Source organism: Scatophagus argus, chromosome 5 (genome assembly GCF_020382885.2).
Source record: "Scatophagus argus isolate fScaArg1 chromosome 5, fScaArg1.pri, whole genome shotgun sequence".
Taxonomy (NCBI): Eukaryota; Metazoa; Chordata; class Actinopteri; family Scatophagidae; genus Scatophagus; species Scatophagus argus.
Genome location: NC_058497.1, coordinates 1,128,683 through 1,152,322, shown reverse-complemented (window position 1 = coordinate 1,152,322; position 23,640 = coordinate 1,128,683). Strand labels below are relative to the sequence as shown.

At 40.8% G+C, this 23,640-nt stretch overlaps 1 protein-coding gene across 14 annotated transcripts in view; it reads right to left on the bottom strand.

Moving 5' to 3' along the window:
- Positions 1-23,640, bottom strand: part of myo18ab (myosin XVIIIAb) — a 132,837-nt gene that overhangs the window by 59,702 nt on the left and 49,495 nt on the right. For all 14 annotated transcript variants that reach the window (XM_046388104.1, XM_046388103.1, XM_046388109.1 and 11 more), the window contains 10 exons: positions 21,080-21,250; positions 20,790-20,880; positions 19,238-19,430; positions 17,971-18,057; positions 14,767-14,908; positions 14,471-14,630; positions 13,066-13,252; positions 11,851-12,058; positions 10,602-10,711; positions 5,034-5,099 (listed from right to left, as the gene is read on the bottom strand). In XM_046388104.1, coding sequence (XP_046244060.1) covers positions 5,034-5,099; positions 10,602-10,711; positions 11,851-12,058; positions 13,066-13,252; positions 14,471-14,630; positions 14,767-14,908; positions 17,971-18,057; positions 19,238-19,430; positions 20,790-20,880; positions 21,080-21,250 — 1,415 coding nt within the window. The remainder of the gene's footprint in view (positions 1-5,033; positions 5,100-10,601; positions 10,712-11,850; positions 12,059-13,065; positions 13,253-14,470; positions 14,631-14,766; positions 14,909-17,970; positions 18,058-19,237; positions 19,431-20,789; positions 20,881-21,079; positions 21,251-23,640) is intronic.

Below are 23,640 nucleotides of genomic sequence, written 5' to 3'. Positions count from 1 at the left end.
ATATGTTTTAACAGTGATTTAACAATTTTGACAGAAGAAACTCACATAAAATACTTCTAGACCACCTGTAGTAGATCCCCATATGCATGCATGGTCTACTTCTTCCCACATTGTAGGCGAAGCAGAGATGAAATTCAGTGAGCCTTTAGAAGATGGCAAGATACATAGCATCACACTCACACAGGCAGACAAGCAGACCTTTTCAATTTTGAGTAAATCACAGAGGAAACTAAATCTATTGAAAAAGATCTTGCTTTGGAGGATGTGATCCTCATCATCAGACCTATGGACTGGAGGCATTGGAGAGTGTCAATGATCACTACAGGTCGCAGATAGGGTGACCAGACCCCAACAAACCTACCAACCTAAATCTGCATACTGTAACTTAGCAAACTGTGCTACTTTCCCTGCTGGCTGTAATGCAGGCAGCAAAGACGGTGACAAGTCAACCTGCACTTGGCAAATGTGTGTCCAGTTTCATTGACATCAAAGCCTTCTCTGCTTTCCTCACAGTCAGTGGATAAAAGCCAGTTTTAGAAAACCGTCTGTCCAGCAGTGGTTTGTCAGGTGAAAGCATCAAAATAAGCTACACTGTGTTTTAGTGCCCTCCACTTTGGGTGATAATCATTTCAGCAGATAAAACTAAAATGCAATATTGTGTGTTTAAAATGAACAACAAAAAGCCTCAGTACAGTATGAATGGGCCACTCTGAGCATAGCAGAGTTATGTACATGACCCAAAACACTAGCACGACTAAATACTGTTACAAGTTAAAGATTCAGTATGCTATGTCTTGGTCACACAACCATCCGCCTTATAATCAGGAATCTCTCAGTCACTGTTTTCACATTACATGATTAGCAGCAAGGGGTCTCACATTATAAACTCTTTCATTAGGAGGAATCCCTGTCTGGTCTCCAAACTATGTCTGTTTGGGTTCTCAGTAATCTGAACCATGGTAATTAAAGTGCTAGAAGGAAAGAAAAATTGATTTCTTTTTGGCTGTTTAAGACCTCTCATCCGAAAGGCTTCTTCAGTTCTAGGTACTTAACCTCTAGTGGAGTTGTCACCTTGGGGGTGGTCCTGAGGGTCTGTGACACCTCTTGCCATCTTGTGAGTCACTTGGGTCACATGAGCAAGGTGTGACTCATTAGTGTGCCCTTGTCCCACTCCATCATGTGAGTCGTTGGAGTTGTTACAGGGACGATGTGAACAGGGTTAAACTGTATGGAGAGGGATCTCAAGGCTGCACTATGGGTGGCTGATAGTTGTTGCTGTAAGCCCCCACTTCTGTTCAACAATGGTCAATCAATCCGAACACAGATGGCCACTTTTACTCCTCTCTCAAACCATCTGCCTTCTTTGTCCAGAACGTGAATGTTTGAGTCCTCAAAGGTGTGTCCATTTTCCTTCAGATGCAGATAATACAGATGAGTCTTCTCCAGATGAGACAGCTCTCCAGTGCTGTGCTGTGCATCTGTGGAGGTGTTGTTTGGTACCCCCGATGTACAGGTCAGAGCACTATTTTACAGCAGCAACACCACAATTCTCAGTTTGTGACTAGGCAACCTGTACTTAGGATGAACCAGTCTTTGTCTGAGTGTGTTGCTGTGTCTAAAGGATATCGGAATGTTGTGTTTTGAGAAAATCCTTCAGAGTTTGACAATACTGCCGCAAAGGGAACAACAATGTATTTGACAAAGGCCCAGTTTGGGTAGTCACATGTTTTTGGTGTTTTCGTAATGTGTATGTATGCATTCACTTTCTCTTCCCTCGTCCTTGGAGGAAAGACTCTCTGCCCGGTGGTGTAGGGTACTGATGACTCCAAGGTTGTGCTCCAATGGGTGGGGGGAGTCAAAGAGTAGGTATTGGTCTGTGTGTGGGGGTTTTCGGTGGACCTTAATATTCAGGCTCACGTCATCCTCAGTGAGGTCCACACAGTCCAAGAGTGGCAATTCATTTCCTTTAGTATACTCCCTGGTGAATCTGATGTTACTGTCTGCTGAGTTAATGTGTTCGGTGTTTGGCTTCTACTTCTTGGGTTTTGATTTTGACTGAGGTGTCGTCCACATACCTAAATCAGTGGTTGTAGGTGTGGCTCCTCTGAAGGAGCTCAGTGCTTTGTTTTCAACCTCCTCCATGTAGAGGTTGGCTGACCTGGGGTAAAATTGGCTCTGGTGTGTAAGGAGCTGTCCTGCTGCAGTCGTTCTTGTGTGTCTCCACTACCTCAGTTGTGATGTGATGAGGAGTGCGAAATACTCCTCATCACATCTGTAACTCCACAGACTTCACCAACAAAGTTCAGGAGCTCAAACTGGCCCCAGATGAAACCATGGTGTCCTTTGATGTCACCTCACTTTTCACCTGCATACGCACAACCGAGAAAATATGACTCCTTACCCAGAACTAAATTCCAGGTGGGGTTGGGTGCATAACAATGGCTGTAATTCCTAAATGGTTAATGCTACATTTGTCAAACCCCTCTAATTAATGTTTTCGCTTCGCTCACATTTTGAGTGTTTCATTTCAAATGGCTGTGCACAGGTAAGGCAGATTTGGTTAATACCAGGCCATTTCTTGCATATCACAGATAATCATTAATAGTGATAAAATGGACTACAGCTAAACAACAAACTCAAGCAACTATATTACAGCAAAGAAAAAGCATGCTTGGGGTGTGTGTGTGTGTGTGAGAGAAAGAGAGGGGGAGCAAGGATGGCGGATGAGGTCACGTGAGTGACGTGTCTCGCTGGGTTCAATATGGCGACTCAACCATGAGGGTTTGAATCACTCAGGTAATTATGGATGTGTGAAGTGTGTCTAAAACGGTTAGTAAGACAGGAAAAGGAGAAGAGGAAGCAGATAAAACAGGAAGGATCCTAACTGAACTGAACTGTCGTTCGGCGGGCTTGACACCGGTCCATCAACTGGCAAAGTATCAGATTATTGTTTGGCGGTGATGGGCTCAATGAGGAAAACACTTGCGCAAAGTGTAAACAAAACAACAGGCAGATCAAATTAAATTTAGCAAACATAGGACGCGACGGCCCAACAACAACAAAGTAGCTAGCAGTAAGGAGTTAAGAGCATGTTACGAACGTTCAACAACAAGAGACACAGCAGTCCTATAACAACAACACAGTTAACAGAAATTAACACGCTAACTAAGTCTCTCCCCAGACAAAATCCTCTTATGTTGCGTTGCTTCAATTCGTTGCGGTTGGAGTGAGTGTGGAGTCCGCTCTCTCGTGTACTCAGCGATCCTTAACTGAAGCTGGCAGGGCAGTTGCACGCTTTTCCGGTGGCAACGGTGCGCTTATTTCCTTAATGGGCAGCGGGAAAACAACGGAGTCCATTCAATTAGGAACACGGTGTAACCCGTGACCGGGACCCCAAGAAAAGCATGGAAGTCACCACAAGGGACCGTAGATCCCCGGGGATCCAGTGTCTCTTACCCAATGAGGTGTCAGAGTTTGAATTAAACTAAGCCTCACACCTAGAAGTGAAGAGTGAAGTTTTGACGCTCATTCAAAAAGTGAACCCTGGCTTCAGGCTCCTGGGCCATACAGGCCTCTCTATTGTTGATCTCAGCACACGGCCTGAGATACCAACAAAATGCAACGTGACGGTGTGCAGAGGCCAAACGCCAAAAAACGTATTCTTGTCCCAATATATATGGGTCTGACAGTAATTAAACAGACCTGGTGTGACATCCGACAGTAAAATGTATGCAAAACAAGAAAAATTTGTAGCATTAGTAATTAGTAATGAACAAAAAGTTCTGATTTATCTGAACTTGGGAAAAGTGGTGGGCTAACTATAGACTGACACACACCAACATTAAGACAAGGTTAAACTCCCTGCAATGTCTGAACTTCTCGAACTGACAGCTTAAGGCCCTCACTGTTCTTTATTCCACAGACATTCACACATCTAATTAACAAAACCATCAACCTGTCTTTCTCCTTGTGATTAGCTTTTTTCTCTCAAAAACTTTAAGTCTGGCAGTGTCTGACTGCTATTTGGTAACTCCTCCCCATAAAAAGGATAAGATTAAAGACAAAACAAAACATCTCCAGTCCTAGACTGATGAAGGTGAGAACAGGAGTATGAAGACTTGTCACTGCAGAAGAACAAAACAGCACTGACGTCTCAATACACACATACACACAGGTTTTGTTAGAACAGCATGCTTTCTAATTATCTTGAGTGTCACCAAGTTGAAAAGATGTTGGAACCTGAAGCAAATATTCTCCCTTGAAGATGCAACTGCCAGCAACGTCTGGTCGAGACAAGTTGCCCATGCAGAGAGCCAAAGCTTTTGACATATTGGATTTGAAGCATGGAGTCTTTAACATCATTTTTCAGGGTTTCTTGCAATGAACTTACAACTGCCATCCATAAACCACGAATTCTCAAATGAAAACAAAAAATAAAATAAAAAAAAAAATCAAATAATTGCCTAAAACAAAAAAAGCCCCAAGTAAGATCAGATAGAATTTCATGCAGTATAACAGTTCACACGATAAGTTCGTCCCATACGCACCACTCTACTGCTTTACTTTGTTAAACACAGATACTGTTCAATCTGTACTCTGCTGGTTCTCAATCCAATGTTAAGAAACTGTCAGATAAATTCAACACTTCCGGCACCTTTCACATTAAAATCTGACAAAACTGAGCCTTTCAGGAATGTAGGGATTACATCCTTTGACACACTGAAAGGCTTATAAAATAAAACTGACGGAACATAAAGTCAGCAAAGCAGACACGATTGTTATAACATGAATCACTATTGTGGCAGGAGTGTTGAGTGCACAATAGGAGCAAACAGTATCAAAATAAAGATATGATTCCACCAATGCTAAAGTAACAAGACCTTTCTCAATATACTCCTGTTTTAAATAAGGACTCCTGTCTGTAGTTAAAGTCAATTAAGGCCCTGGCCACTATTTGAGAAGTTACAGCATTATGGTTACAGTTCTTGTATGTATCGTGAGATGAAAAGTGTGAAGTGTGTAACTCCACTCACCCTGCTCAGCCCCATGTGGTAGTTGCTCTTCTCCAGCTCCATGGACTCCAATAACTCCTCCACTGCCTGGAAACCAGAAGAACAAACAGTCAGTAGAACGATAAACAAAAATAATATAAGAAACAACCTTTGTATGTTCTGGGCCTTACATGGATGCCCAAAGGACGCTATAGTACCATAGCAACAAACACCAGCTAACACAATGACACACACACACACCCCTCTGCCTGGTCTGCCTCAGGGGAGTTGAATGGATAAAACAAGTCAGACAGAGAAGCTTCTCAGGTACCTTTTCTTTCAGGTCACATCTATCGTGGCAACTCAACTATTAGAAGAAAAACTATAGGTTGTTTGGTACATGGGTCTCAAGATGGGGCTGATGCTGGGATTAAGACTCTCAATATTTTAACTTGAAGAAAAAGCAAAAATACTCATTCTTGATGCTGCAGAACAAACTACACTATATGGCCAGAAGTATCCACACACACACACACACCTCTTTATGGGGATGTTTTTTCAGGGATTGGGCTAGACCTCTTACTTGCACTGAAGGTAAATCTTTATGCTTCAACATACAGAAACATTTTGGACAATGCTATACTTCCAACTTTGAGGCAACAGTTTGGGCAAGGCTCTTTTCTATTCCAGCATGACTGTACTCCAGTGCACTAAGCAAGGTCCATAAAGACATGGAAGGATGAGTTTGATGTGGAAGAATTGACTGGCCTGCACAGAGCCCAGACCTCAACCCCATCGCCTTTGGGATAAACTGGAACAGAGACTGGGCACCAGACCTTTTCATCCAAAATCAGTGCCTGACCTCACAAATGCTCTATTGTATGAATGGACAAAAATTCCCACAGAAACACTCCAACATCTTGTGGAAGTCTTCCCAGAAGAGTAGAAGCTGTTATAGCTACAAAGCAGGGACTAACTACATATTAATGTCTATGTATTTAGCATGAAAGTACTTATTGGCATAATGGTCAGCTGTCATAATACATTAGTCTGCATAGTGCATAGTCGACAATAGCAAGGCGCTGAATTTGGTTATTGTTATTGTGTCTTACCAGAAGTAACATTAAATATGTGCAGGCCTGGGGTGGTGCTACAGGCAAGACAAAGGACATTTAAATGACACAATTATTCTTCAGATATGGCTCATTTGGTAACTCTAGTGATAATAGCAAATGTGTAAATGACACAAGACCATTCAGAACAATATGATATGATCGACCACTGGAGGCAGCAAACACATTGTGAGCGGCCACTCTGTCAGACATGCGAACCAGGTTTTTGTCTATTGTATCACATCTGCAATATGCATGCAGTCTTTGTGTTAGTTAACTAGTGTACCCTGCCTCTTACCCAATATCAGCTGGGATTGGCTTCAGCTTGGCCTGGTGTGGAAAACCTTGACTGGCCCACACAGATCCCTGATCTCAAAACCCATCACACACCTTTGGGATGAACTGGAATAGAGATTGGGAGCCAGGCCCTTTTTGTCCAACATCAATGCCTGACCTCACTATTGCTCTACTACACTAATGGACAAAAATTCCCACAGAAACACTCTATAATCTTGCGAAAAATCTTCCCAGAAGAGTGGAATCTGTTATAGCAGTAAAGCTGTCAATGTATTTACAATGTCATTAAAGTCCCTGTTGGGGTAATGGACTGTAATGGACAGGTTTCCCAATACTTTTGTCTATATACTGTATTTTGTGCACGAAGTCAACATTTTAACTTGAGTATTTTAGAGGAAAGCTCCTGGAGTGTCCTGAATGGTTAGGACATCTATTCTGGGAAATGCTCAGTACATTTAGTGACATTCCGCCCATCAGACCACTAGAGGAAAGGTCAGGCATTCAAAGTCACTAAAAAGGGTAACTCCACCGGTTTTAAATGTCAGAGTCATTTAACAGGAAGCCACCATTAAAAACTTAAGGTAATTATCATAAGTGTAGGGATCAGCATTTTTGTTTTAACAAATACTACTGCTAAAAACTCCAGATAACTCCAGATATATGTAAGGCCACTGAAACTCTCTAGTGAAAATCAGAATAATAGTACAACATGATAATAAAATAACTTCAGCCTCTGAGGAACAGGGCATTGACAGCATTTGTATGACGTGGTGGATTTCCTCATCATTGCTTGCCAAGTTGTCTGAAAATCTTTTGACAGATATAACATCTGGCTACATCATGACCTTTTCACACTGGAAGAGGAACTGACAGAACTGGGCTATAGGCAACAAAAAGACAAAACATTTTGTTTAGCTAAAAAAAAATTAGACAGGCTCAGCAAACCAATATTATCTTTCTGTGAAAACAAATTCTTTCATATTATTGCTAGGATTATATACCATTTTTTGTCTCAGAGAGCCTCCTTTCATTCATGTTCTTTCTACTCTGCTTTTCTTTCACATTTCCCCTGAAGACTGGATACCATTAGTTCTTTCTGAGTGGACAATTCTGCCTAAACACAACTCCAATCAGAACTACTTTACTAACAAAGTGTTGAGGTGTGGTAAAGAGAGCATAGATTGATTTGCTTAATGAGTCCTATTGGACCTTCTCTGTTGACACAGGGTATCCATTTGAATGTTCTTTTCATATTCCACACTGATCTATCACATGCAAATAGACAGGCATTTAGCCAAATAGAGTCACGCTTTTAAATTAATGAATAGCCCAGAAAACATTATTACACTATAAATTTTAGCACACCAAATTGAGAAGGTTTATATTAGAAGGGAGAGTCTTTCAGAACTGCTTCGGAACTTATCCACCCGAAATTTCCAAAGCAACAATACAAACAACTGATCTGACCTAAAGGGAAACTGTAGAACAGAATAAGTTAGCCTCCATAAGTAACATTATACAGGCGAGGACATGTAATACCAAGGGCCATAGCATGTACAACATTTTATACCAAGTTGGCAAGTTAGTGTCTCTGATGTTCTACAAGTTTCAATGCAATCATATAGCTTTATTCCTTGTGGGCAAGAACATTGAAGAGGGAGAGTAGCTAGCAGAAGCAGAGTACATTGGAAGGTATAGTGTTGTTTGGTCTAAGTCACTTTGTTTCCCATTTTTACAGAGCCAGGGCTGTGAACAAACACACAGAATGGACAGCTAGTGGACTGTGAGGAGATATTCACTGAATTTGACAAAATACGTATGGTGGATTTAAATCGCTGACTGCACCTTTAATAGGCACATTTTTTTTCTTCCTCCACCAACTCCTCCCCCCACTCACAAAGGCAAAACACACCTTTCTGCAAAGCTACTGTAAGCTGCCTGAGCAGAATGTAGAGAAGACATTAATCATATGCTCAGGGATGCTCCTAAACTGTTGTGCCTGTTGTACTATATAGAAGGAATGAGAAGATAATGAGAATAAAAAAAAAGTGGAAAGAGACAAGAAAATGGAGGGGGGGAGGGAGAGAGAGGAGAAAAGAAAGAGCTCTTCCTACTGTCGGTAATTAATCAGTACAGTAGCCGTATGCTGCCAGCCTGCACAATCATAATTAATTATACACAAGAGTGCTCTTGGAACAGGGAGAGGACAACGAGGAGAAGAGAGCAGGAGGAGAAGAGGAAGAAAGGGATTCTGTTCACACTGGGAGAATAGAATGTAGAAGGCAAGGAGAGAAATACTCAATCTCCACACTTTATAATTTCAACATTCTACCAACTTGGTCTGGATAGCAAATAGCTGAGATTTTTTAGACGGTACAGCATTGAATCAATGCTACCTAAAGCTTTTTTTTCTTTTTCCTTTTATTGGTAGGAGAATCGATCCCAAAATTGTTTGCGATGCGGCTGTTTAATTGGTGTATGAGTGTTTTTAGAATGGCTGAGCATAGAAATATCATGTGGAGCCTTGAATAGGGAGTGTTTCATCATCAGTGTGTGTGTGTGTTGAAAAATGCTTTGAGTAGTCAGTAGTCTAGAAAAGCATCATGTAAATGAAAGGGACTGTACCATTAAACCCCAAAAAGAGGGTTCAGCAGTCACCAAAACATATACAGCTCAGAGTGCTGAATGGTTGGAGAGAGAAATTGCAACTAACCAAACTTTATAATATTTTACCTATTGTGACTACACATTCAAAGACAGCAACAAAAATTTCCATACCTCAGAAGAGTTGAGTGTTTTAACAACTGACCCTACTGTATGTGACTTAATGACCAACAAAAAAGAGATATTTAATTTCAGTTTTACAACTCCACTCAAAATAAAATGGATTTAACTTTCAATTAGTTAGCACATCCTGACATGTCTGAGCAAGTTGTTACAGTTACAGCTACAAATGATCATTTTCTTCATCTATAGAAAAATTAACAAAAGGTCAAAAAAGATGAGGTCATTCATATACCTCCTGAAAAATAACATGGAGGATTCACAAGATACCAGCATCAGTACTGAGTTTTCATTAAACAATCCGTTTTTTTCTGAATTGCGTAGTACTAGCACTTTTAATGACTTCAGTTGTCTTTGTCTGCTTTTACTGTATTTTTGTTTTATGTTTAACTGAAAAAAAGAATTTCTTCTTCTGAAGCTATAAAGAGCAGAAAATAATTCTGTAGACAAGCGCTGCAGCCGTTTGCTATTACAATGTAAAATCATATTATCATATTATTACATGTTACATATTTTTTTTTACATTCTGTTGTGGCTCATACGTTTTCTTACTGATTGGATTAACAGAAAGCTGAACTGGGATTTTAGTCAGACTTTACCCCTAATTAAGAGCAAGCAGAATAACACATAAAGCATTAATAACGTTCAAAAAAGCAACTGTGCTTTCTTTTGTCTGTTGTTCAAGATGAAATGGTATGTTGTATGGCAGACGCAGGGGTTTCTCTATGGAATTATCTCAGACAGAAATGTCCTCGACAGGACACAGCATACAGCAGGTGGGTCAGGATAAAAAGTAAATAGGGTCCTGTACCAGCTTCAAGGGGTACAAGTATGTACTGAATGCATATGTGTACATGGGAATAAGATTAGAGTAATTGTGTGTACAGCCAAACCACTAAAGAATATGTATTCTGTTAACATGCACTGTGTGTGTGTGTCCAGCTGCTGATTATATTCTGCCTCTGTGCTACGGAGTCCTACTGTCCAAAAACTATGAAAAAAAACCCCTCAGTGATCCACACCATCACACACTGCTTCATGACCAAGAACACAAGACTCCATCCCCCAAACACAGTCCTTCTGCCAGAAGTGCAACACCAAATTAGCTGAAAATAGTGCCAAACAAATGTACAGTTTACTCTTTGAGTAATGTTTGTTAAAAACTACAGTGGATAGGTGTTTTAGGAAATGACTTAGTCTTTTTGAAAAATTAAACTACATATTTCAAGTTGTGTGGCTTCTGCTAAACATATGTGTCTTCACTAGGAACCAGTGGGTTTGGGCTCAGAGCCACAGATAGGATTGAGCTACAATGTTTTATCCATTCATATCCATGTCACTCAGTACATTTTAATATGGGGAATCTTATAAACGTTGAAAAAGTGTCAGCTGTCACTCTGCAACTACACACACTCACCCTCCTCTCATCTGTCACAATGTAGTGGCGACCGTGTTTCTTTGTCAAATGTGGCGTCAGGACATCAAAGCGCCTGCGGAACTCGGAGAACACCATGTGGTCTGGGTATCCTAGAGGCAGGGAGTGGGCACAAATACACCAAATCTTTAGGTTATTTGCATAACCCCGGTTCTCTGAGTAATATGAGTGAGAGTCAGTCAGCTGTTATAGCACTTATAAATAAGCAGGTGAAAAGTATTGCTTTTATAAATGGAATCATGGTTAATTTAATTTGGCTTTTTTGACTCTCTTTAATGTCTAATAAAAGCATAAATATTCACACCCCTAAAGTTGGTATTTAGAAGATGCACCTTTGGCTGCCCAAAGCCCAGCCCAGCCCCAAATTCTCCACTGGACTGAGGTCTTAGCTTTGACTCGGCCACTCCACAACATTCTTGTTGTCTTTAAACCATTTTGTAGCTTCCTCTGTATGCTTTGGGTCACTGTATTGCTGGAACATAAAAATAAGACCCCCACTTAAGCCCCCCTGGATTTAACTGTTCAGTGACTTGGAAATTTTTTTTGTATACATCCCCTGACTTTTCCCCTGAATTTTCAATAACCTTTTTTCACTCACAGAGTTGCTTGCAGTGTTCTTTAGTCTTTAGTTCTTTTGGTGTAATTGTAGGCAGGAATACTGATTGACCAGTGACTGGGCCTTACAGACACAGGTGTCTTTATACTACAATCACTTGAATCACTTGAATCACTTGAATCACTCTCCTTTACACTAACTGTGATACTACTAGCATCAGTTGGCTGGACCTCTGCTGAATTAGGTCAATCACTTTAAAGGGGGTGAGTATTTATGCAATCACTTATTTTACATTATATATTTGAATTAATTGACAGCGCTTTGCTTAAATCCATTTTTACGTAATTCCATTTATAAAAGCAATAAAAGGGGAAAACATTCAAGAGGGTGAATTTATTTATTTATTCTTTACAGACACTGTAGAGGACAACCATGTCAGTGGAAAACTTGTATTTTCAGGAGAAATCACTTCAGGGGCAAAGACAGTTGCTTGGTTTCTTAAGCTCTTGAAGTGGTACGGACAGTAAGAATGCTTATGGGAAAAAAGTGTTATATTTGGAAGAATTCAAAAGTGCACACTTTTCAACCAAAGGTTTTTCTTACTTCCTCTACACACCCACACGGGTGCTGTCAATTACATTTAACAAAAAGCAAACGTCACAGGTACTTCATTACCTTGCCTGTAGATGCGCAGTGCATCCAGCAGCTTGGATCCTCTGAGCTGAGCTCTGAGAAGGCCCACATCCAAAGTCATGAGGCCTGAGTCCGGGCTCTCTCCATGCGTCACACGGGGCTCACCTCCACCACCCACTGCCTCTGCTTTGGGCAGCAGGCAGTGGACAAAGTGAACCCTGGAGCGGCGCACCATGTCAATCAAAGCATCCTAAAAACAGAGAGGAGGTGACCAGGATATCAGCTTCTGCTTGCAGACAAAACAACAGCAACATAGCCAGTGCAACAACTATAAAATGGTGAAGTTGTTGCACTGGCTGCAACTTCGAAATGGTGAATATCGCTCCACTATCTTTGTATAGTTTTTAAATTGTGGTGTATGTGAAAAAGAACTAGCAAATTATATATATTTATGGTTTAAACAGCTTCCTAACTCTTTGGAGTCAGTGCTGTAGTTTAATCTAACATTGTCATCATAATGTGGTAGCCTGTGCTAGATTGCAAACCAGCAATATACCTGCAAACTGCATAAAAAAGTTTTCTTTTGTTTCCCTGTAAACCCACACATGCAGTGTCAATTCCTTTATTACAACAAAACAATTTAAGGGGAAGGAAAATGTCAATCAATGCCATTTGTACACATCCAAACTACTGCAGGAGGTGGGGTATTTATGAAGCAGAAGTGAAATCAACAGTGTGGGTGCAACACCGGTGTGCAGGGGCAGTTAATCCCCAATGGAATTAAAAAAAAAAACCCTTCAAATGCTTGAACTCAACTTAAAGAGAGAGAGAGAGAGAGAGCAGTAGAGAGAGAGAGAGATAGACAGACAAGGACAGAGAGGGGGGAGGGGGGCATGAGAGAAGGAGCACACAAGCAAAGATGCATAGGAGCAGTAATAATACCAGAAATATTGGAACTGTAGATAATGATAATGAAGTATATAGGAGGTACTATGTTCTCCTGTATATACTAATCATTCTTCAGCACAGGTAACTGGATTGTTCAAGACAGTTCAAAATATTGTTTAAACCAGTGGTTCAACACTACAAGGCAGCTTGTGTACCATTTAGTGCAGTTGACTACAGCATTTGCTTTAATCTAAAGTAATAATGGAAATTATTTAAAAATGCATGTGATGACAAAGTCCCAGTGTGCAGTTGCTGTTGACCAACACTCCAGTAAGCCAAGCAGTAAGGCTTCTATATGGATCCACTCACCACTTGGAGCTTGACCTGGATACACATGCTCTTCTTCTTGACGGCAGCCACACCTGTGGTGAAGGTTTTCCTCATGCTGGTGGCTCGTCGCAGTGCGAGCTGGGACCCACCCTCTAGACCGGCAATGGAGCCTGACAACACTGTGGCCCCGCTGGCCCGGCCCATAAACAGCCCACTAATGTTCTTCCTGTGGTGGCAGAAAATGGGACAGCATTTTGAATGCTTGCACATGATTTTACAGTTTGTCTCGTTGCCTCAGCCAGTGATTGAAACTACAATATCTAGGAAGCTGATCTGGCGGCATTAGTACTGTTTGAGGAACCATATGTTGAAGAGTTTTGTATATTAGAGGTCTGATTTTGATTTGGATTAGTTGCTATCAAGCAGCAGCCTGCAGTTCCTTGAATGACCACTTGAGGCTGGTTCCAAAAGCAAGATGATTCCTGTAGAACCCAACATTAAAATACCAAACCTTACAGGATCCTACAAGTTTTAGGATCTATAACGAATTATCTTGTTCATAAAGTTATGCTTAGAATTATGCCTCTATGAGTGAAAGCTAGTAGTGATCTGTCTGCTAGGCGTCACTCAACAAATTTGAGTGATTTAATTTGACCTCTAGGTCATCTTTGTGTTACTGGTGTCTTTTGGGGAACTTTTTTTATGATAAGTGTGCAGTAGTTGTACTTATAGACTGTCCAACAAGTCTATGCTCCACCTCTTTGTGTAGTTTTGGATTAGCCATGAGTTGGGTGGGGTCAGGAAATAAACATGGTTATCGTAAAAACATGCATGTGAACATACTAAGCGCTGTAATTCTTAAAATTATTATATTCAACAACATTGTATTGGGGTGGGGCAAGAATCTCAGAGACAGATAGTTCAAAACCTGGACAAATAAGGGGTGAAAGAACATGTTTTTTTCTGTCCAGAAGCAGTTTCCATAATCAGAACCTATTGTTCTGTTATCGCCGGGGTCTGCTCCGAGGTTTCTGCCTTCTAAAAGGCAGTCTTTCCTCGCCACTGTCGCCAAGTGCTTGCTCAAGGGGGAATGTTGGGCTCTCTCTATTTTACAATTTAATTAAAGAGTTTGGTCTAGACCTGCTCTAATTGGAAAGTGTCATGAGATAACTTTTGTTGTGAATTGGCGCTATATAAATAAACTGAATTGAATTGAATTGAATTGTTCTTTTCAAAAAAATCCCAGGAATTTTCGATCTCTGGAATTTTTTTCGTTTTGTTTTATACTCTCAGAATAGAAAGAATAACATAAAGAACTGGTTGATTTAAAAAGATAACAGGACAGGAAACCTGTTTGACCAACGTGCATCACATGAACAACACAGCACTGAATACTAATCACCACAGACACAGTACTATGTGGAACTGCTGTGAGCGGTCATACTTCTGGGAGTCCTGCAGCAGTGTGGCAGCATTCTGGGAGGCAGGATTATGCTTGGCGTGGCTCAGCCAGCCCTGAGTGTTGTACTCCACCCAGTCTGTCCCATGGCTGTGTCCCAGTAAGAACAGGTGGGGCTTCTCTCCTCGAAACAGCAGACTGACTCCTGCAACAAACAGGAAATGTTTCCATTAGTCCCCCATGATGTAAGCCTGTGGCATGGCCCCTCCAGTGCTATTCCTGGAACTTCCAAGAACCTTCTGCTGATTGCTTTAGCAGCCAGGGACAGGTTGAGTGCTCACCTTTGTTTTCTCCCTGTTCAGAGCCATAGTAGTTGAAGAGTCTCTCCAGCATCGTTTCCTCTGAACCTCCAGGTTGAACAGCCTCCTCCTCCATCAGCCACAGAAGTCCCCGAGCCTCATCCGTCCTAGCCAGAGTACGCACCTGTGAAGGAAACCAAGAGCCACAAATCCTAATTCACATACGTTGTTACTTTGCTTTGTCCTTGACAGAAAAAAACCAGACTTCAAGCCAAGATGTGAATAGAAATCTTAATTCATCACTTAAAATAAGGAGACAGTAGGGGTGGTGGGTGACTATTTACAATATGACACTCAAAAAAAGAACACAAAGTAATTCGTCCAATCAGCATAGCCTTCTACTTCGCCACATCTCTCTATTAGTATGTTCAAGTAGTGCGGATTTGCTTAACAATGAGGTTATGTGAAACAGAAAGAAGAGGACATTTAACGCCGTAGTCTCTACAAATGGCCTGGAGATTGTGGACTCCTTCGAGATCAATCTACATCTACAATTGTCAGATTGGTAGAGATTTTCTGTTTACTGTACAGGATTCTCTGAAGTCAAAAAGTTGCTGTGAATTACCACATGGGGAGGTACCTACAGCTTGAGCAACTCACGGGTTTTAGCTAGTGTTGCTATGGAAAAGAAGACAGCCAGATCTGCAGTAAACTCTATCATCACAGCTGTGAACAAAATACCACGCAAATATCAGGTTTCTACAAGTGTCATCAACAGAATTTAAAGTTTGTTGATTGCATATTGATTATTTGATTGATCCTTGGGTCGCTGACTTTTCTCGTTATGTTTTTATGCACCTCTGATATCGTGTTCTAATGCGGTTGTTCACTGTTGCACTGATGATTCGAGTGTGAGAGAAAGTGTATTACCTGTAAATCGCTCAACATTGTCTATGCAGAAAATAAACAGGATTTCTACTTCCAAAATTTTAGACAAATAAGTCTTAACACTGCTCGAGCTGAGTACTGACATCACAGGACTTGTGAGTCTTAATCTTTTTATTTCTTGATAAAATCAAACCAACAATGTGGGAGATATGGCCCGAGGATGAAAGTCACTCTACAAATAAGGCGGAGCACATGACCAGAGTAACTGCTAACTGCTGCTCACTCTTTGCTGTGGTCATCTTTGACTAAAGCTACTAGCTGCCGCTTAGCTCACAGCTGTTCAGCTAGTTGTCCTATTGACTGAGTTGAGTCTGCATGGACCACGACCCTGGATTATGGGGGGGCTGCTGGTGTTTACACTGCAAGTAGTGGGACTCAGCTCAACCAGGCTGGACACCAGACTGGGACCTAGATACGAATGGGCATTGAAACACAATATTAAACGTATACAGGGCTAAATTATGAAAGACAGCAGTGTCGCTTATTGGTTCTGCTCTTGGTACTGGAGAAAGTAAGAAAAAAGCATTTCAACATTTATTAATGCTACATAAATTCTTGCATATTTAATTTCACTAACCTCATTTCCCTTGTGTGTGAGGAGCTGTGAAGCTCACACACTGTAGTGACAATGGCAGAGAGAACTAAACAGCCAAAAGCGTGGTTACCATTCCCCAGAGCCGAACAAATCTTTTGTTCTGAAGTCAGGCTGACTTCTTGGACATTCTTCATACAAAACAGTGCTCAATCAACTTAAAACTTGTCCATCCATGTCCATATACTAGGAAAAATTAGGAAATAAAAGTCCCCAGAAATAAATGTGGAATTGTGAAATAAAGAAAATTTTCTTTATAAAATTAAAAACCTAATCCTTTATTTACTAGGTTACTTATTTATTGAAGCATACTGACTCATTTATATATTTACATTTATAATTATTTATATACTTACTGCCTAATTCATTTATTTCAGCAATTATTTTATGGGTATATTTATTTATTTCACAGGCATATTTATGCATTTATCTATTTATTTTTGTTTGAATATGTTTAATGTTTGACTATTCTGGTTACCTGTCTTTATCCACTGTTATTAGTTTATTCTTAGAGTGTCTGGCCCCCACTGGCCCAGAGGTCAGCCTCTCTAAAATAAGGAGGTGGAACTTCTGCAAACAGACAGCCTTTGATGAAAATCCAAGGTTATCCAATTCTCAAGGTCTTTCAAAATCAAAGAGAAGCTTTATCGTGCTGCTGAAACCTAATTAGCAGCAAGGTACAGGCTGGATCTTTTACATTGATAAATTCTAAATATATTTGTTGTCGTTTGACCAGAAACCACAAGCCACAGATTTACCACTGTGGCCTGTGCCAAGTGAGATATAATGTGTTTGCATATCTCTGGGTCTTATTGTCCTCTTTGTGTCCCATAATTTTGGGGCAATTCCATTCCCAACAAGTTCTCCTAACTAAATACAATATTTTTCATTGCATTGTTGTCAATGCCTTTCAAACCCTTTAATAATGATGAATTACACAGCTACTCTACCAATTGGCAGATACTGAGCTACTTGACAAGATAAGTGAAAAATACTGGTGGTGCTTTAGGAAAAGCAATGAATGGGATCTTCAAAGCCATTAGGTGCCATCCTCTGGACACCTAAGCCAGCCATTAGCCACCTACAGTATTTCAAGTGTCATTCTCCTTCCCTCTTCCACTGTGTGTGTTACCATCCATCACAAGATGAAACAACCACCTCTAAACCAGCAACCAACACGCTGAAATTGTTAAAAAAAAACATTATATATATGTGCTGTATATTATGATACAAATTTATTTCTCTGTGAATTTTCTATTTAGTGTTGGGGGTACTCTCTGCACTTTCTTACTGCTACACCGCCTGCTCTAAATTTACAATCTATGCAACTACACACACAAAGTTGTCATGAGAATTATGTGGTCTTTAATAAATCAGTAAGATCTTTCGTATTATAGAAATTCCTTACAAAGTCTTGATCAAGGAATTTCTCTTCACCAATACCATAATCCTGCACATTCAGAAATTATACTATGTCAACAACAGCTTGGGTCGGGCTGATCCATTCCTTCATCTTTCAGGTACAGTGAAAGATTTGCTAACTGAATGGCCACTGAATGTGGACCCGAAAACCTCAAAAATTCACTGAACGCAATACTTAAGATGCGTTTTAATAAAAACTACGCATTTCTAAAGGTTTCTAGTAGGTGCAAAGCAAAATGACATCACATGCACAGAGACAGTGTAGTGCAGTTTCTTGTGCTTACCAGAGCTTGGGTTGAGGCCTGGTCAATAGCTGCTACAGACAGTGAGGTACTGGACTCTATGTCATCTAAAGCAAGCTCTATATTTTCCTAGACGCAGGAGGGGATAAAGGCTTAGGTTAGTAACCTACAGACAATTTACCAGCAGAATTACACATTACAATCATGTTGATTGGGTTGTGTGAGTGAACATTTGTGTGCAATTAGAGCGATGTTTCTAGAATTTTTCTTATTTGATTTTGCAAAGCACAATAATTAATTTGTCTTTGATGCTATATTGCATGAATGTACACAGTTTGTACATACATACGTTACCTCCTGAGAAACCCCTCAGGTGGTATATGCTTGGACAGATACCACCTGAGGTTCATTCTTTATTCATTCATGATTTTGAGATAATCCAAAGGGCCATAGTGAATAAAATCCAGAATAGATTGTAGAGAGAAGAGCACCTCTGAGATAGACATGCACTTCTTTGCAGCGCGTTGGCAGCATTGTTGTTTTATCCATCTTTCAAGCCAATAAAGCCTATTGAATGCAACTGAACTGACGGGCTGTGATGTGGACAGCTTTAACTTCACTTAATAAACTATTTCCAAAGGTACATTTGCATATACAATATACAGACAAAAGTATTCGGACACCTCTTTGTTGTTGAATTCAGGTGTGGTATAGGTTTTTCATGGGTTGGTCTCAGCCCCAGTGAAGGGAAATCTTATGCTTCAGCATACCAAGACATTTTGGACATTGCCATGCTTCCAACTTTGTGGCAACAGTTGGTTGAAGGCCCTTTTCTATTCCAGCTTGTGCCCCAGTACACAAACACAGCACCATAAAGACATGGATGGCTGAGTTTGGTGCGGAAGAACTTGAACTTGAACTCCACACAGAGCCCAGACCTCGACCCCATCGAAAACCTTTGGGATAAACTGGAATTGAGACTGCAAGCCAGGTCTTTTCGTCCAACATCAGCGCCTCACCTCACAAATGCTCTACTGCATGAATGGGCAAAAATTCCCACAGAAACAAATCCTGCCCAGAAGAGTGAAAGCTGTTACAGCTGCAAAGGGGGTGGTCGCCCCTTTACAGGAATAACAGCTTTCATTCAGGTTTCATGTATAATGGTCAGGTGTCCTAATGCTTTTGTCTATATAGTGTATTTCATTAGATGAAGATCTTTTCTGTCACCACAGACATTTTCAAGGTAGAAAACAAGCTCAAGTGCTAATATGTTTATGTTCTGTCTGTATCACTGTGGAAATGGCAGCACCTCCTTGTATCTCTCCAGCTCTTGAACAAAGGTGCGTTCATGGAACAGGGTCTGCAGCCTTTCCTGGGTGTAGTTGTGGCAGAGCTCCTCAAACGTGGCCCCCCGCTGCTGCTGAGCCATCCGAGGGTTCTGGAAACCCGGAGTATCCACGATCAGCAGGGAGCACAGAGAGTGTTGACTGGACTTCAGAGCCCTGAGGACCAGAATTATAGCTTAAAGCTTTACTGATTTTTGTAGGATTATTTATTGTTATTGTTGGTTATACTGCTCAGTCTTTTCCTTGTTTGTTTCCTTTATGGCAACTTTAATGGCTACAAGTCATATCTGTGAGTAACCCTGTGTGCAGGGTATAAAGTAACCCTGTGTGCAGGGTAAGAACTGCAGCTGAGCATATTGACATAAAGGCACAAAGCAAATCTGCACAATAAGAAAGCAGACAGAAGAAATAGCACACTTATGTCACAGACACCCGCGCAACACCGCCAAGACTAATTGTTTAAGGCAAAGACACGTGCCAGTGTTTGATTTTACTTGTTTCCTAACAGAAGAAACGTTGAATAGAAGAAAAGCTGAGAGTGAGGGAAAAGTTGAGGGAGAATGAGTTAAAAAAATGTTACAAGTGTTTTATTGCTGATTTTTAAAATTTTTACTCAGTTCTTTTGAGTGTCAAAAGACTTTGCAGAGACTAGATATCTATGACTGATAATGTGACATATAAATTGTATATAAGAAAGAAAATCATGCAGAAGCACTACCGGGACAAAAAAAAAAAAAAAAATGGTGATTTTGTTTTTTGCTTTTGTATTTGCAGAAGCTCCAGAAGGAGATGCATTATCTTCTTAACCCTGCATTCACATGCTCCTCAGACGGTCTCATTTGTCCAGATGAGAAGCTGTCCAGAAGTGTTGTATTTTATGGCAAGCTTTATACCATAAAGTGATTTGGGCCCAGACTTGCTGTTGTACTAGTACATTCCCTAAAACCACTGAACCACCTTCCCCTAAAACCAAATATTTCTCTACCTTGTTGTTAGGATTAATGCTAATACATAACTTTTTTAACTAATCCAGGTCATTCTACATGGACAGTAACAACCAAATGCTACATTACAAATTAGGTTTGGACCAAAAAAAATGGACATACAATAAATAAATTAATAAAAAGCTTCTGCCAACCAAAAATTTACTTACATCCACCAAGTTTCCCGGTAATTTGACGTCAATGTCAGCAAGTCATGGTACAAATTCTGAGTTGTTTTTCGGACTTTAGGGGAACTCGTTTATTTGATTATTCTGACACCCCAAGAATGCACTGTAAGCCTAAGCACTAAAAGCACAAGTGTACTAAGTGGAGTAAAGACAACAGTTACGGTGGAAGGAAAAAAATATAAACAGAAGGAGGTAACAGGAAGGGAGGAAGGATGGACAAAGGGGAAAAAAAATACATGCTGCTAAGAAAGTAGACATGTATGAAATGTGGCAAATACATTGTGAATGCTTATAAAAAAAAAAAGAATCAATAGAAACACAATAATAAAGTAAATATACATAACCTGTTAATGAGGGAGATGACAAGAGTGAAGAGCTCAGAGTACAGACCAGATGCCATGGCCTCCAAACACTCCAAAGCTGTCACCTTAGATCCTGCGCAACAACAAGAAGAAATGCAGTATTTATCAACAATATAATTAAACTGCATTTCTCTAAAGTTATAAGTGACCCCAGTCTATCTGCTGGTGATTGATGCCAGCAACGTGGTTGTGAGCTCTTCTGCTGTGGAGTTCAGAACTGTGCACATGATCATATAAAGGGGATTCTGCAGACTGCAGTTTTGACTTTTTACCTGTGCTGTCACCTTGGCTGGCTTCATCTGATCCTCCTCTGAATGAGGTGGAGTGCTGCAGTCCCTTGGCCTGGTGCTTAAAGATAGAAGAGGATAGCTCTTCCAGAGTACAGCCCAGCAGATAGGCCGCCTTCTGAGCCCATTCATGACGGGCAAACTGTCTACGTCCCGCTGCAAAGAAAGTCAAAATTAGTTAGACAAAAGACATACAATAAAAATCTGAGGAAGGAAGATAATGAAGATGAAAGGTAAAGAAAGATGAAGAGGGATGAGAATGAAGGGGGTAAAAAGGGGGTTTGATTGAGATTCATCAGAAAAGCTGTAGTTCCTGCTCTAGCCATTCTTTTGCTTTCTCTAACTTAACTTCAGCTGAAAACACACTATAAAACTGCAAACACAACATCAGCCATAGCTGAGCCTTTAACCCAGACAAGCATCCTTTCATGGGACATCTGTATATCCAAAGGAGATATGGTCTCTCTGTTGCTTACGGGAGTGGAAGCCACTTTGTCTGCACTTGGGAAAACAACTGTGGGAGTTGTGTGAAAACTGACGGAGGGAGGAAAACTGGAGGAGGTTTAAAGAGTCAGTGTAGGTTCTCAGTCATCCGGGTCACGGTAGTTGAAGTGCCAGAAACGAAGGCAACCGGATATCTTTAGGTTGTCGAGGACGTTTCATCTGAAAGGGGAAATCCAGCTATTTAACCTCTAGCGGAGTTGTCACCTTGGCGGTGGTCTTGAGGGTCGTTGACATTTTGTGCCATCATGTGAGTCCTTATGGTCACATGAGCCAAGGTGTGACTCATTAGCGAGTCGTTGTCCCACTCCATCATTTATCAGACATCACAATCACTCCTACAACGCTGCCATAATTAATCTATAATCCCATCATTGTCTTACAGGCAGAATTACAGATCGACAGCAGTCAAGTGGTCGGCTATGTCCACATTTAAAATGAAAGATCACAGACAAAGTTGAGCCTTCTTAACTGTTTCTAACACGTCGTGTTGATCGTTTTGTCCTGTTCAGAACAACTCGCAGGATCACAGCTGTCACAGAGAGCACACCTTCATTTCTCATTTCTAACAGAGGCACGATTACTGTGCTGGACATTTTACAAACTCCAGTTTGGATTTGTTCTAAGATAAAAGAATTATTTTCCCATTAACTAAATAAGAACTCATTAATCCATTAGTGTCTATAATGAACTGTCTTTTTTAAACATAGAGGATTACTGATTAGCAACTATATTTGTAGCTTTTGTCACCACACTGCAGACATAATATCCGGGATGTTGGGGCTGCTTCCAGACAGGCATGGCAAACAGCACACTGTCAAATCTACAAACACAGCTTAATAAAACACAGTATGCATACAACATGCTCTCATGGCAAGCTCTGGCTTTGTGCATAAATAATGACAGTAGTCAGTTAACTGTGAAAGAACATATGACAAAGTGAGAGTTGAGATCACTCAAGGAGCGAAGACCAAGTATTATTAATGTGATCATTTTAACAAAGATTCTCCTCTGACCATGTCAGGTGTGGAAAAACCACGAGACAGCCCGGTGTCCTAATAAGAGGCATCTCATTAAACTCCACTCTGTCTGCCCTGCTCTCTGTGATCTCCTACACCATGTTGAATGCTCTCATACTGAATCTACATATTTTTCTGCTTTCACTGAAAGACAAGGAAGAAACAGCCTAGTGACTCAAACATCGTCTGTTTATCTAATTATTTCCAATCACAACATTGTTTGGCAAAGCACCTGTGTCACTGTGTTAAACAGATTATGACTGCGTAGCCCCTGTGTTTGATATGAAACACATGAGACACAAGGTGTATAACGTTACCTGTAGCTCTGTTGGGATTTTGGTAATTTATGTCGGTTGGCACATTTATAACAGATAGACTGCATTTTAAACTGGGGTCTGGAACACCTGCATTATGGGTGTTTTCTGATTTGTAATGTGCTCCAAAGCACACTGCAATAAAGCTCACTTCAGATTCGACAGCTAATCACAACTGATCACGTTCTGAACTGAAGGTCATTCAAAGACCACATCAACATGACGGCCCGCCCAGCCAGCCAATCAAAAGCTTAGACACAGAGCCAAAAGAATCAACAGAATCGCCGGCCAAGCAGAAACGTCAAGGAGATACAAGGACGGGTAAGTTCTGTGGTGGAAATTCAAAATGCTAACTAGTGAAGTGAAAACGAACAAGTTTTCCTTGGCTTTGGAGAAGCTGCTGAGGCGTGACTGTGGCTCAGGAACTGAAAGGTAGCTGACGTGGGGAGGCATCAGAGAGAGGACACTTTAAAGGGACAAGCAAGTTCTGATCCATGAGTTTCCATCACACACAACAGAAGGGTGAGACGGAGGAGAGCAGGGGAGAATCGTCATGAGGAACACACAACAAAGGAGGGGGAGGCAGAGCAGAAACAATAAAAATGCTAATGCTTAAGGCCTGGAAGGAATGATAAAAGCATTAAGACAGAAAATACAAACAAGAGAGGCCTGAAATAAAGTTTTTTCAAGTGAAAAACAGTCAACAGTTTGT